This window comes from Leiobunum rupestre, chromosome 7 (assembly GCF_980474605.1).
Source record: "Leiobunum rupestre chromosome 7, qqLeiRupe1.1.hap1, whole genome shotgun sequence".
Classification (NCBI taxonomy): Eukaryota; Metazoa; Arthropoda; class Arachnida; order Opiliones; family Sclerosomatidae; genus Leiobunum; species Leiobunum rupestre.
In genome coordinates, this window is record NC_143390.1 from 19,987,750 (window position 1) to 19,999,679 (window position 11,930).

The window sequence follows — 11,930 nt, forward strand, 5'->3', positions numbered from 1 at the left end:
ATCTTGATTTTCTGATATATTACTCTACTCTAATAGACCTATCTACTTGCGAATTTGAAGCTGGTGAGCTCGTTAATTATAAAAGTTATGAAATTTTAAATATTAAGAAAATGTACGTTTTTCAAATTAAAGCCGGGGTCTATACTTTAGCGGGTTATATTTCGAAATCCGCGCACGACACCATCTTGATTTTTAAATATATTACTCTACTCTAATAGACCTATCTATTAGCCAATTTGCAGCCAGTGAGCTCATACATTATAAAAGTTATGAAATTTTAAATATTAAGAAAATGTACGTTTTTCAAATTAAAGCCGGGGTCTATACTTTAGCGGGTTATATTTCGAAATCCGCGCACGACACCATCTTGATTTTATCTTATATTACTCTACTCTAATAGACCTATCTACTTGCGAATTTGCAGCCAGTGAGCTCATACATTATAAAAGTTATGAAATTTTGAATATTAAGAAAATGTACGTTTTTCAAATTAAAGCCGGGGTCTATACTTTAGCGGGTTATATTTCGAAATCCGCGCACGACACCATCTTGATTTTATGATATATTACTCTACTCTAATAGACCTATCTACTTGCGAATTTGAAGCCGGTGAGCTCGTTAATTATAAAAGTTATGAAATTTTAAATATTAAGAAAATGTACGTTTTTCAAATTAAAGCCGGGGTCTATACTTTAGCGGGTTATATTTCGAAATCCGCGCATGACACCATCTTGATTTTATGATATATTACTCTACTCTAATAGACCTATCTACTTGCGAATTTGCAGCCAGTGAGCTCATACATTATAAAAGTTATGAAATTTTGAATATTAAGAAAATGTACGTTTTTCCAATTAAAGCCGGGGTCTATACTTTAGCGGGTTATATTTCGAAATCCGCGCACGACACCATCTTGATTTTATGATATATTACTCTACTCTAATAGACCTATCTACTTGCGAATTTGAAGCCGGTGAGCTCGTTAATTATAAAAGTTATGAAATTTTAAATATTAAGAAAATGTACGTTTTTCAAATTAAAGCCGGGGTCTATACTTTAGCGGGTTATATTTCGAAATCCGCGCACGACACCATCTTGATTTTTAAATATATTACTCTACTCTAATAGACCTATCTATTAGCCAATTTGCAGCCAGTGAGCTCATACATTATAAAAGTTATGAAATTTTAAATATTAAGAAAATGTACGTTTTTCAAATTAAAGCCGGGGTCTATACTTTAGCGGGTTATATTTCGAAATCCGCACCCGACACATCTTGATTTTATGATATATTACTCTACTCTAATAGACCTATCTACTTGCGAATTTGAAGCCGGTGAGCTCGTTAATTATAAAAGTTATGAAATTTTAAATATTAAGAAAATGTACGTTTTTCAAATTAAAGCCGGGGTCTATACTTTAGCGGGTTATATTTCGAAATCCGCGCATGACACCATCTTGATTTTATGATATATTACTCTACTCTAATAGACCTATCTACTTGCGAATTTGCAGCCAGTGAGCTCATACATTATAAAAGTTATGAAATTTTAAATATTAAGAAAATGTACGTTTTTCAAATTAAAGCCGGGGTCTATACTTTAGCGGGTTATATTTCGAAATCCGCGCACGACACCATCTTGATTTTATGATATATTACTCTACTCTAATAGACCTATCTACTTGCGAATTTGAAGCCGGTGAGCTCGTTAATTATAAAAGTTATGAAATTTTAAATATTAAGAAAATGTACGTTTTTCAAATTAAAGCCGGGGTCTATACTTTAGCGGGTTATATTTCGAAATCCGCGCATGACACCATCTTGATTTTATGATATATTACTCTACTCTAATAGACCTATCTACTTGCGAATTTGCAGCCAGTGAGCTCATACATTATAAAAGTTATGAAATTTTGAATATTAAGAAAATGTACGTTTTTCCAATTAAAGCCGGGGTCTATACTTTAGCGGGTTATATTTCGAAATCCGCGCACGACACCATCTTGATTTTATGATATATTACTCTACTCTAATAGACCTATCTACTTGCGAATTTGAAGCCGGTGAGCTCGTTAATTATAAAAGTTATGAAATTTTAAATATTAAGAAAATGTACGTTTTTCAAATTAAAGCCGGGGTCTATACTTTAGCGGGTTATATTTCGAAATCCGCGCACGACACCATCTTGATTTTTAAATATATTACTCTACTCTAATAGACCTATCTATTAGCCAATTTGCAGCCAGTGAGCTCATACATTATAAAAGTTATGAAATTTTAAATATTAAGAAAATGTACGTTTTTCAAATTAAAGCCGGGGTCTATACTTTAGCGGGTTATATTTCGAAATCCGCGCACGACACCATCTTGATTTTATGATATATTACTCTACTCTAATAGACCTATCTACTTGAGAATTTGAAGCCGGTGAGCTCGTTAATTATAAAAGTTATGAAATTTTAAATATTAAGAAAATGTACGTTTTTCAAATTAAAGCCGGGGTCTATACTTTAGCGGGTTATATTTCGAAATCCGCGCATGACACCATCTTGATTTTATGATATATTACTCTACTCTAATAGACCTATCTACTTGCGAATTTGCAGCCAGTGAGCTCATACATTATAAAAGTTATGAAATTTTGAATATTAAGAAAATGTACGTTTTTCCAATTAAAGCCGGGGTCTATACTTTAGCGGGTTATATTTCGAAATCCGCGCACGACACCATCTTGATTTTATGATATATTACTCTACTCTAATAGACCTATCTACTTGCGAATTTGAAGCCGGTGAGCTCGTTAATTATAAAAGTTATGAAATTTTAAATATTAAGAAAATGTACGTTTTTCAAATTAAAGCCGGGGTCTATACTTTAGCGGGTTATATTTCGAAATCCGCGCACGACACCATCTTGATTTTTAAATATATTACTCTACTCTAATAGACCTATCTATTAGCCAATTTGCAGCCAGTGAGCTCATACATTATAAAAGTTATGAAATTTTAAATATTAAGAAAATGTACGTTTTTCAAATTAAAGCCGGGGTCTATACTTTAGCGGGTTATATTTCGAAATCCGCACCCGACACATCTTGATTTTATGATATATTACTCTACTCTAATAGACCTATCTACTTGCGAATTTGAAGCCGGTGAGCTCGTTAATTATAAAAGTTATGAAATTTTAAATATTAAGAAAATGTACGTTTTTCAAATTAAAGCCGGGGTCTATACTTTAGCGGGTTATATTTCGAAATCCGCGCATGACACCATCTTGATTTTATGATATATTACTCTACTCTAATAGACCTATCTACTTGCGAATTTGCAGCCAGTGAGCTCATACATTATAAAAGTTATGAAATTTTAAATATTAAGAAAATGTACGTTTTTCCAATTAAAGCCGGGGTCTATACTTTAGCGGGTTATATTTCGAAATCCGCGCACGACACCATCTTGATTTTATGATATATTACTCTACTCTAATAGACCTATCTACTTGCGAATTTGAAGCCGGTGAGCTCGTTAATTATAAAAGTTATGAAATTTTAAATATTAAGAAAATGTACGTTTTTCAAATTAAAGCCGGGGTCTATACTTTAGCGGGTTATATTTCGAAATCCGCGCACGACACCATCTTGATTTTTAAATATATTACTCTACTCTAATAGACCTATCTATTAGCCAATTTGCAGCCAGTGAGCTCATACATTATAAAAGTTATGAAATTTTAAATATTAAGAAAATGTACGTTTTTCAAATTAAAGCCGGGGTCTATACTTTAGCGGGTTATATTTCGAAATCCGCGCCCGACACCATCTTGATTTTATGATATATTACTCTACTCTAATAGACCTATCTACTTGCGAATTTGAAGCCGGTGAGCTCGTTAATTATAAAAGTTATGAAATTTTAAATATTAAGAAAATGTACGTTTTTCAAATTAAAGCCGGGGTCTATACTTTAGCGGGTTATATTTCGAAATCCGCGCCCGACACCATCTTGATTTTATGATATATTACTCTACTCTAATAGACCTATCTACTTGCGAATTTGCAGCCAGTGAGCTCATACATTATAAAAGTTATGAAATTTTAAATATTAAGAAAATGTACGTTTTTCAAATTAAAGCCGGGGTCTATACTTTAGCGGGTTATATTTCGAAATCCGCGCACGCCACCATCTTGATTTTTAAATTTATTACTCTACTCTAATAGACCTATCTATTAGCCAATTTGCAGCCAGTGAGCTCATACATTATAAAAGTTATGAAATTTTAAATATTAAGAAAATGTACGTTTTTCAAATTAAAGCCGGGGTCTATACTTTAGCGGGTTATATTTCGAAATCCGCGCATGACACCATCTTGATTTTATGATATATTACTCTACTCTAATAGACCTATCTACTTGCGAATTTGCAGCCAGTGAGCTCATACATTATAAAAGTTATGAAATTTTAAATATTAAGAAAATGTACGTTTTTCCAATTAAAGCCGGGGTCTATACTTTAGCGGGTTATATTTCGAAATCCGCGCACGACACCATCTTGATTTTATGATATATTACTCTACTCTAATAGACCTATCTACTTGCGAATTTGAAGCCGGTGAGCTCGTTAATTATAAAAGTTATGAAATTTTAAATATTAAGAAAATGTACGTTTTTCAAATTAAAGCCGGGGTCTATACTTTAGCGGGTTATATTTCGAAATCCGCGCACGCCACCATCTTGATTTTTAAATATATTACTCTACTCTAATAGACCTATCTATTAGCCAATTTGCAGCCAGTGAGCTCATACATTATAAAAGTTATGAAATTTTAAATATTAAGAAAATGTACGTTTTTCAAATTAAAGCCGGGGTCTATACTTTAGCGGGTTATATTTCGAAATCCGCGCACGACACCATCTTGATTTTATGATATATTACTCTACTCTAATAGACCTATCTACTTGCGAATTTGCAGCCAGTGAGCTCATACATTATAAAAGTTATGAAATTTTAAATATTAAGAAAATGTACGTTTTTCAAATTAAAGCCGGGGTCTATACTTTAGCGGGTTATATTTCGAAATCCGCGCACGCCACCATCTTGATTTTATGATATATTGTTCTCCTCGAAGCGACCTATCCGCTAGCCAATTTGCAGCCAGTGAGCTCATACATTATAAAAGTTATGAAATTTTAAATATTAAGAAAATGTACGTTTTTCAAATTAAAGCCGGGGTCTATACTTTAGCGGGTTATATTTCGAAATCCGCGCACGACACCATCTTGTTTTTTACATATATTACTCTACTCTAATAGTCCTATCTACTAGCGAATTTGTAGCCGGTGAGCTCATACATTATAAAAGTTATGACATTTTTAAAACGTTAATATTCTGCGTAATAAAGCTGGACTCTCTCATAATTTCTTTCGCTTTCAAGCTGCCACGCCCGTTTCTAGGGCATCACCACAACCGCCAAAATCATCCTATATAATTTTCTGTTGTCTATATTAATACTTTGGTTTTATTTTGTTTTAGGTACCTTAATTAATTTTAGGATAATTATAGATAAAATTTTCAAAAATAACATTTTTATTCAAATTTTCTTACTAATAAAATAAAAAATGTTTTAATTATAACTTTTAATGAGTGTTAAAAGTGGATTCATGAATAATCAACTTTTCTTATAGTCCTAAAAGTTAGGTTTATCCTCCCTTTTATTTGTTTTTTCTCTTTTGGAATTCTGTGCTACAAAAGTGCATTAAGTGTTGTGTGTCATATTTCGATAATATATTTGATTGTAGTATAGTATAAATTTATATTTACTTTGAAATCATTTTGGGTATTTCCGGCCATAATCAACAAACTTCCAGAATTTAGTGGAATAATGATTTCCGCTTCTTTGGCCTAATTGATATATGATGATAGTTAACAATATATATATACGATGTTTTATTTTGGTATTTGCGGAACTTACTTCATTCCTTCGAATTTCAAAATTTCGGGTCTCTCCCAAAGAAATTGATGCTATTGTTGGCTGGACCCCCCTGGTCCTTTCGTTGTCATCATGCCAAGGAACAGCGTCATGCTGGTTCCTATACTTGTTTAACAGCACACAGTTAAACGTAGCCTCTATTTTGCATACGTCTTTACAGTATGTCTGTATCCGCTTCATAATGTCTTTTACTTTTGTAAACCACTGTAAATGTGAAAATTTATTGAAAGCGTAATTTTTTAGAAATTATAGTTTTAAATACATACATTTTCATTCGCTGGGTGTGAAATGGCCTTTCCGTAAGTGTAGGCTAGCGGGCCGTACCAACATGTCAGTCTCGGCATATGCCGTTTTTGTTCCCAAGGAATGTTTTTCCTGTTGCCCAAATATTCCATCAACATATCAGCCTCTTGCTTTGGGACGAAATCTGGATCGTAGTATATTCTAAAAAATACGTTATTAGAATTTACGATGTGTGCAATATTTTTTTTTATTAAACAAACTTACAGCGATGGCGCATCAAATGTTTTGTCCAAAACAATCCACCTGCGATTTTCTTCACTTTGAATTTTTATTGGACATCGACTTTTATCCAAATCCTTTAATGATATACCGAATTAATATTTTTAATTGGTTAGTGTTTTTTACAAATAAAATTGTTAAAATCTTACTAGAGTTACTCGAGACATTACTGGCTCTGCTCTTTCTATTGTTTTAATTTTTTTAATTACATCTCCTTTTGTTTTTATTGGCCTCTTCGTTCCCCGACGTTCAAGTTCAACTATAAAAATACACATTGGTGGTTAATATTTTTCTAATTCATGGGTTTGCTTCATTAGCGGCTTGGCACGATGACGTCAGGTATTGTCTCCAACGCTTTTCTTCCCTAACAGCGGCCATGAATGGCTAAGGCTTTTTAGTGACGTCAGAGTGCCAAGTCTCCATTAAACGTTAACACGCATTAAAATTATTCTACCTTTCTGGCTACCGTTCTCGTTTGGTACTCCACCAAATAGTTTTGTATACAAAAGCTTAGCTATAAAAATAAATTAATGAATATAATTTTTTACGCGATAATGGTTTTAAAAATCTTACAGATTGTATTTGGTCCAAAATTTTCGGTGTCTTTTGTAACAGCAAATGGCGCCAATATCTTTCTACCATCTTGGGTTTGAACAGTGAACTCGGCCCAGCCAATATGGTTTTTGTTTCCTGTTTTTACGCGTGGCGAAAGCTTCTTGTCCATGGCCGCACCCCACATGGCCAATGTTGTTTCATTTGCCGTACCACTGTCAACTACGGTGGAATTGGTCCACTGCGATCCGATTTTTATTCTCACCTCCCTGAAAATTTTATGATGGCAATTTAACGAAAAGATTGAAATAGCCTCCAATATTATGAGATAAAGCGCAAATATTTATAGATATCCTCGCAATGTTGACGGAAAGAAGTACGTTTAAGGAAAAAAACATATCCCTCACCACTTTAAGTAATTTGTGAAAGGCCCATTATATTGTTTTTAATGTTTACAAAATTACATGATATTGTTTAAAAAAAATATAGATTACTTACATTGAGTGACAGCTTTCACACTGATGATATTCGTTATCAAATGGAACTTGACGGGAAAATCCGGATGAGTAAGCACCCAGATAAAAATAACTAAATAAAGTAACTCTCAAAAAAATCTAATAGCAACCGAAATCTAAACTATAACTATCGTATAACATTAAAGTAACCTCAATTAAAAATTTAAGAAAAGCTTTGAAAAAAAATTAAGTCTTGGAAAATTATTTTAAAAAGTTCGCGTAGTAGGAGTCAAATCTAAAGTGACAACGGATGCCCAAAAACGAGTCTTTTATATCATAATTTTCAAAAAGGGACCGGTCCATATTTTGCCCCCCTTAGAAGGACGCAGAAAAGTTGTTTGACTTTTCGCGGTATTTTGCTGGACGCGTCCATGATAAATACCCCCCCCCCCCCGACCATAAATGCCTATGATTTTTCACTGATGATATCTTTAATGTGGCAGGGAGTTTGTTGGATTTACAAACACTTCTAACTGTTTGTGGTGAATATGCGACCAACTATGGCTTAGAGTTTGGGGGTGAAAGCGTAGAGGAAGAGATTATCAAGTTGAAAATTCAAGATGAAGAAATAGCTAGAACTGATACTGTTGAATATCTCGGAGTACTGTTTCATTCAATCTCGGATTATCTCCTTCGACAAGAAGATAAGGTGCGTAAGAAGGCGTGTAAATTGATGGGTGCGATAAAACATCAAGGAGTGCATTCGTACAACCGCTACGAAGTTAGCCGAACACTATGGGAAGCAGTAGCTGTCCCGGGTCTTATATATGGGAATGAAGTACTATTATTATTCCTAATATCCGGCGCACAAAGAGTCGAGCCTAGACTCCCCGCGACTCGTTCCAGGAAATGGCAATAAGAAGGTTTAAAAACGGCGCGAAAAACCCTGTTCTTGGTAAATTTCACAATTGAGGGTTACAAACTTAAAAGCAAATGTATTTTGTACCCTTTTTTCTTGCATATATTACCCTTTCATCGACCCAGAAACCTTGACGAATAAGTTTATCTAGAATATCAGTTCGTTAAACCTAAATCTTTCTCAAAGAGTTAAATCAATTTCGTAGCTCGTTAATCGAGCAAAAACAGGGGTATTGTCCATAAATATCGTGACGTCATGACCACTATAAGATAAAACTAATGACAAAATGAACTACTATAGGTGGCAAAAAAGATAAATTATTCTTATACAAGATGGCGGCCATCTGGGTAACGCAAGGTGTGTTGGAGAAAAAGGGTTTAACACTAGCTTTCCACTATTTAATGATGTCGTCACGAGAATCCACCCTAGTTAATGGAATCAAAAAGAAATGAAAATATTGGTCTTAAATCTAAATGAAAATTGATGAGACCGTTAAATTTAAAATCATATAATATCAATCAAATAGGCTTATCTTGCGAAAAAAGCACCGTTTTTCGCGGGAAATATCGGATATTAATTTCGTATGGAACTACTCTAATTAATAATAACCTAATCTTTATGTTAACTAATTGGATTAATTATATTCCAATAATTTTATTTGGTAGTGTAAATTTTAATTTCGATCGAATCATTTATTTTTTTTAAATGATTTAATAATTTTTTTCATTATAATATCAGATTTGATATTTCCAAGTTTGAAAAACTTTTAATTTTAAAAATGTGTAAAACAGAAACTATAAACAAGCGAGGCGTAATCGGAGCTGAATTCCAAAGAAACTTGAAAACACGCTTCTCACTATAGCGATTAGCGACAATGAATATTGTAAAATTCCCATTTTCCCTTTTTCACGCAGCAACTACGAAGCTTATCACTTCCGAGGTGTGATAAAAACAGGTGTGGAAGCTTTAATACTTTCACAGTGTTTAGCTACTAAATCCCCCTTTATTCGCCCCAAAATGCAAAAGGGTCGAGCTTGAACTCCCCGCTAAGAAGTCGACCGAGAGTCGTTGGACCTCCCGTCGATATTTCGGTGTTTAGGAAGAGAGTAAACAAAAAAAAATAAGTGAAGAAATTATAACCCTTTACCTTCGAATAAAAACATTATTTAAATTAATTAAGCCTTGAAAAAAATAATTTTAAGCTTCCAAAAGATTATCGTTTAATTATTTATTTATTTATTTCATTAAAACACAAATCATTTTGGTGGTATTTTGAACCAATCTGTACCGTTTTCTATTTCTGAAAATGGTTGAAGTGGAGTTATGATAAGGTTAGAGCTATCTTAAGTCAAAATTTCAGGCAGAGAATCCAAAAGTAGACCAGTTTCACCCTTTTGGGAGACTGCCAATATTACCATAAACCTTTTGTCAACAGGTGATAATAAATTAAGATGACGACCATGACTTGATGGGGAAAGGAGCCTAACACTATAGATCTTTAAACAGGGTGGTCATTCTGTTGTAATCCTTAAAGCGGATGACATTACGAAAACCTACGTCACTATGTTACTTTCAATTTTAATTTAAAGTACGAAAATATGTATAGGGTATTTTTTTGCACGGAAAAGTGATTTTTTTTCTCAAAAACTATTTATACGATTTCAAATTTGGAAGGTCAATTTGGAAGGACATTATATATTTCAGCGTATTTGGTATTGTTTTTCACCAATTTTGAAAAATTATTTTTTTCACCATTAGGTGCGAGACAAAAAACGTATATTGTAAATATGTAGTTCGCCATCGAAAACTATTAAAAATTGTGGACTCGGCGAAAAAAGACTTATTTTTCAGTGAAAATTTGAGCTTGAAAAATTAAATTTTTTGTCTCGCACCTAGTGGTGAAAACATATTTCTTCAAAATTGGTGAAAAACATTACCAAATACGCGGAAATTTCTCACGCTAATGTGCCCCGGTGTAGTAAATTTACCTTCCAAATTTAAAATCCTGGTTTTGGTAGTGATTTTGAGTTTAACTTGGACTCTGACCAGGAAAACGCCTCTACGGTATATTCATTAGTGATTTTGTTACATATGGTATTGGCTATCGGGTTTATTCTTGTGACGTCATCATCGCTCTTGTGGAAGGCTAGGGTCGTCCCCCTTTCCCCCATATCTACCTGCCTTATATCAATGGCCGCCATCTTTTCGTGAATACAGTATGGGGAAAGTTGTTTATTATTTATATTGTACTAGCCGGGGTACCCGGTATTTCCCCGGGGAAATATGCCTATTACAAAAAAGTACAGTTATTTCCCGGGGAAATATGCCTATTACAAAAAAGTACAGTTATTCCCCGGGGAAATATGCCTATTACAGAAAAAGTAATTTTTTTAAAGAACTATACACGCGGGCGAATACAAACGAAAAACGCCAGTGACGAAACCCCGATACATTAAACTCGAAAATAGAACGCTTTGATAACATTCTCCACGCGTGAAAATTTTAAACAAAAGCTCTTTCTATAATATATACACTTACATCAGTCGCGGCGTAAGGGTGGGGCGGTCCGCCCCGGGTACCAGGGTAGCTAGGGGTGCCATATAAAAATGTTACAACTTCAGAAAAACTTTCATCAATCGGAGCGCTTTCTCAATCACCCTATGCATTAAGTTAATATGCGCATTCCAATAACATTTGGCTATAATAATTATTTATTTATTGTTATTAAAATTATCATTATTTATTATTATTAAAATTATTATTATTTATTATTATTAAAATTATTATTATTATTTATTATTATTAAAATTATTATTATTTATTATTATTAAAATTATTATTATTATTTATTATTATTAAAATTATTATTATTTATTATTATAAAATTAAAAAAAATTAGATGTTGGTATTTAATTTTATCACGGTTTCCGGGTTACAAATTTCCGCTTTATGAAGAGGTCAGAAGATTTTACTCTCCGTAAAATTCCCCAGCTGCAGGCCTTTGGCCGACAACAATGGGACAGCGGAAAAGATCGAGAGTTCTGCAATGCTAGCGAGAATATAGACGACGAGGTTTGATGGACAAGCGTGTCTAAATGCGGGGTACAGGGTAAGGGAAAGATAACACCAGTAGACTAAAGCCTAGAATCAACAATCTTTTTCGAAAAAGGGTTAATTGGTTTCTCCGCGCAAAACCTCTAATGATAGATGGATTTCCCCAACTCGCCACGTGAAAAAATTAAAATGGATACTACAGGCGCGTAACACGAGAGCGGTGGCAAGACAGAAATTACCCCCTCTGCCCCTAAAGTTGGCACGCGCCTTAACCCCTAGGAATAGAAAGATAGACTTGACTCTTGGGTTGACGTGGTCATTTCCGGCAAAAAAATCGTCCTTTCTATTCGTCCATTCCTGGGGTTGAAATTCTTAGATCCACGAGACTGGTTAAAGTAGACAACAGCACTGTCAAGTAACACTGTCTTACGTTTGCATA

At 33.8% G+C, this 11,930-nt stretch overlaps 1 protein-coding gene across 1 annotated transcript; it reads right to left on the bottom strand.

Moving 5' to 3' along the window:
- Nucleotides 1-5,658: 5,658 nt before the first annotated feature.
- Nucleotides 5,659-7,580, bottom strand: LOC149935070 (uncharacterized). The gene is made up of 9 exons (XM_090153523.1): nucleotides 7,562-7,580; nucleotides 7,085-7,332; nucleotides 6,966-7,025; nucleotides 6,661-6,770; nucleotides 6,497-6,588; nucleotides 6,256-6,433; nucleotides 5,972-6,193; nucleotides 5,821-5,901; nucleotides 5,659-5,742 (listed from the first exon to the last, which is right to left on the bottom strand). Coding segments are annotated over exons 1-9 (1,077 nt in total). The 5' UTR covers nucleotides 7,564-7,580.
- Nucleotides 7,581-11,930: the final 4,350 nt, after the last annotated feature.

Coding starts and splice junctions, on each gene's coding strand:
- LOC149935070 (XM_090153523.1), bottom strand. Junction 6,771..6,965: donor CGAGAACGGTAGCCAGAAAG/GTAGAATAATTT, acceptor GTATTTTTATAG/TTGAACTTGAACGTCGGGGA. Junction 6,194..6,255: donor CACACCCAGCGAATGAAAAT/GTATGTATTTAA, acceptor TCACATTTACAG/TGGTTTACAAAAGTAAAAGA.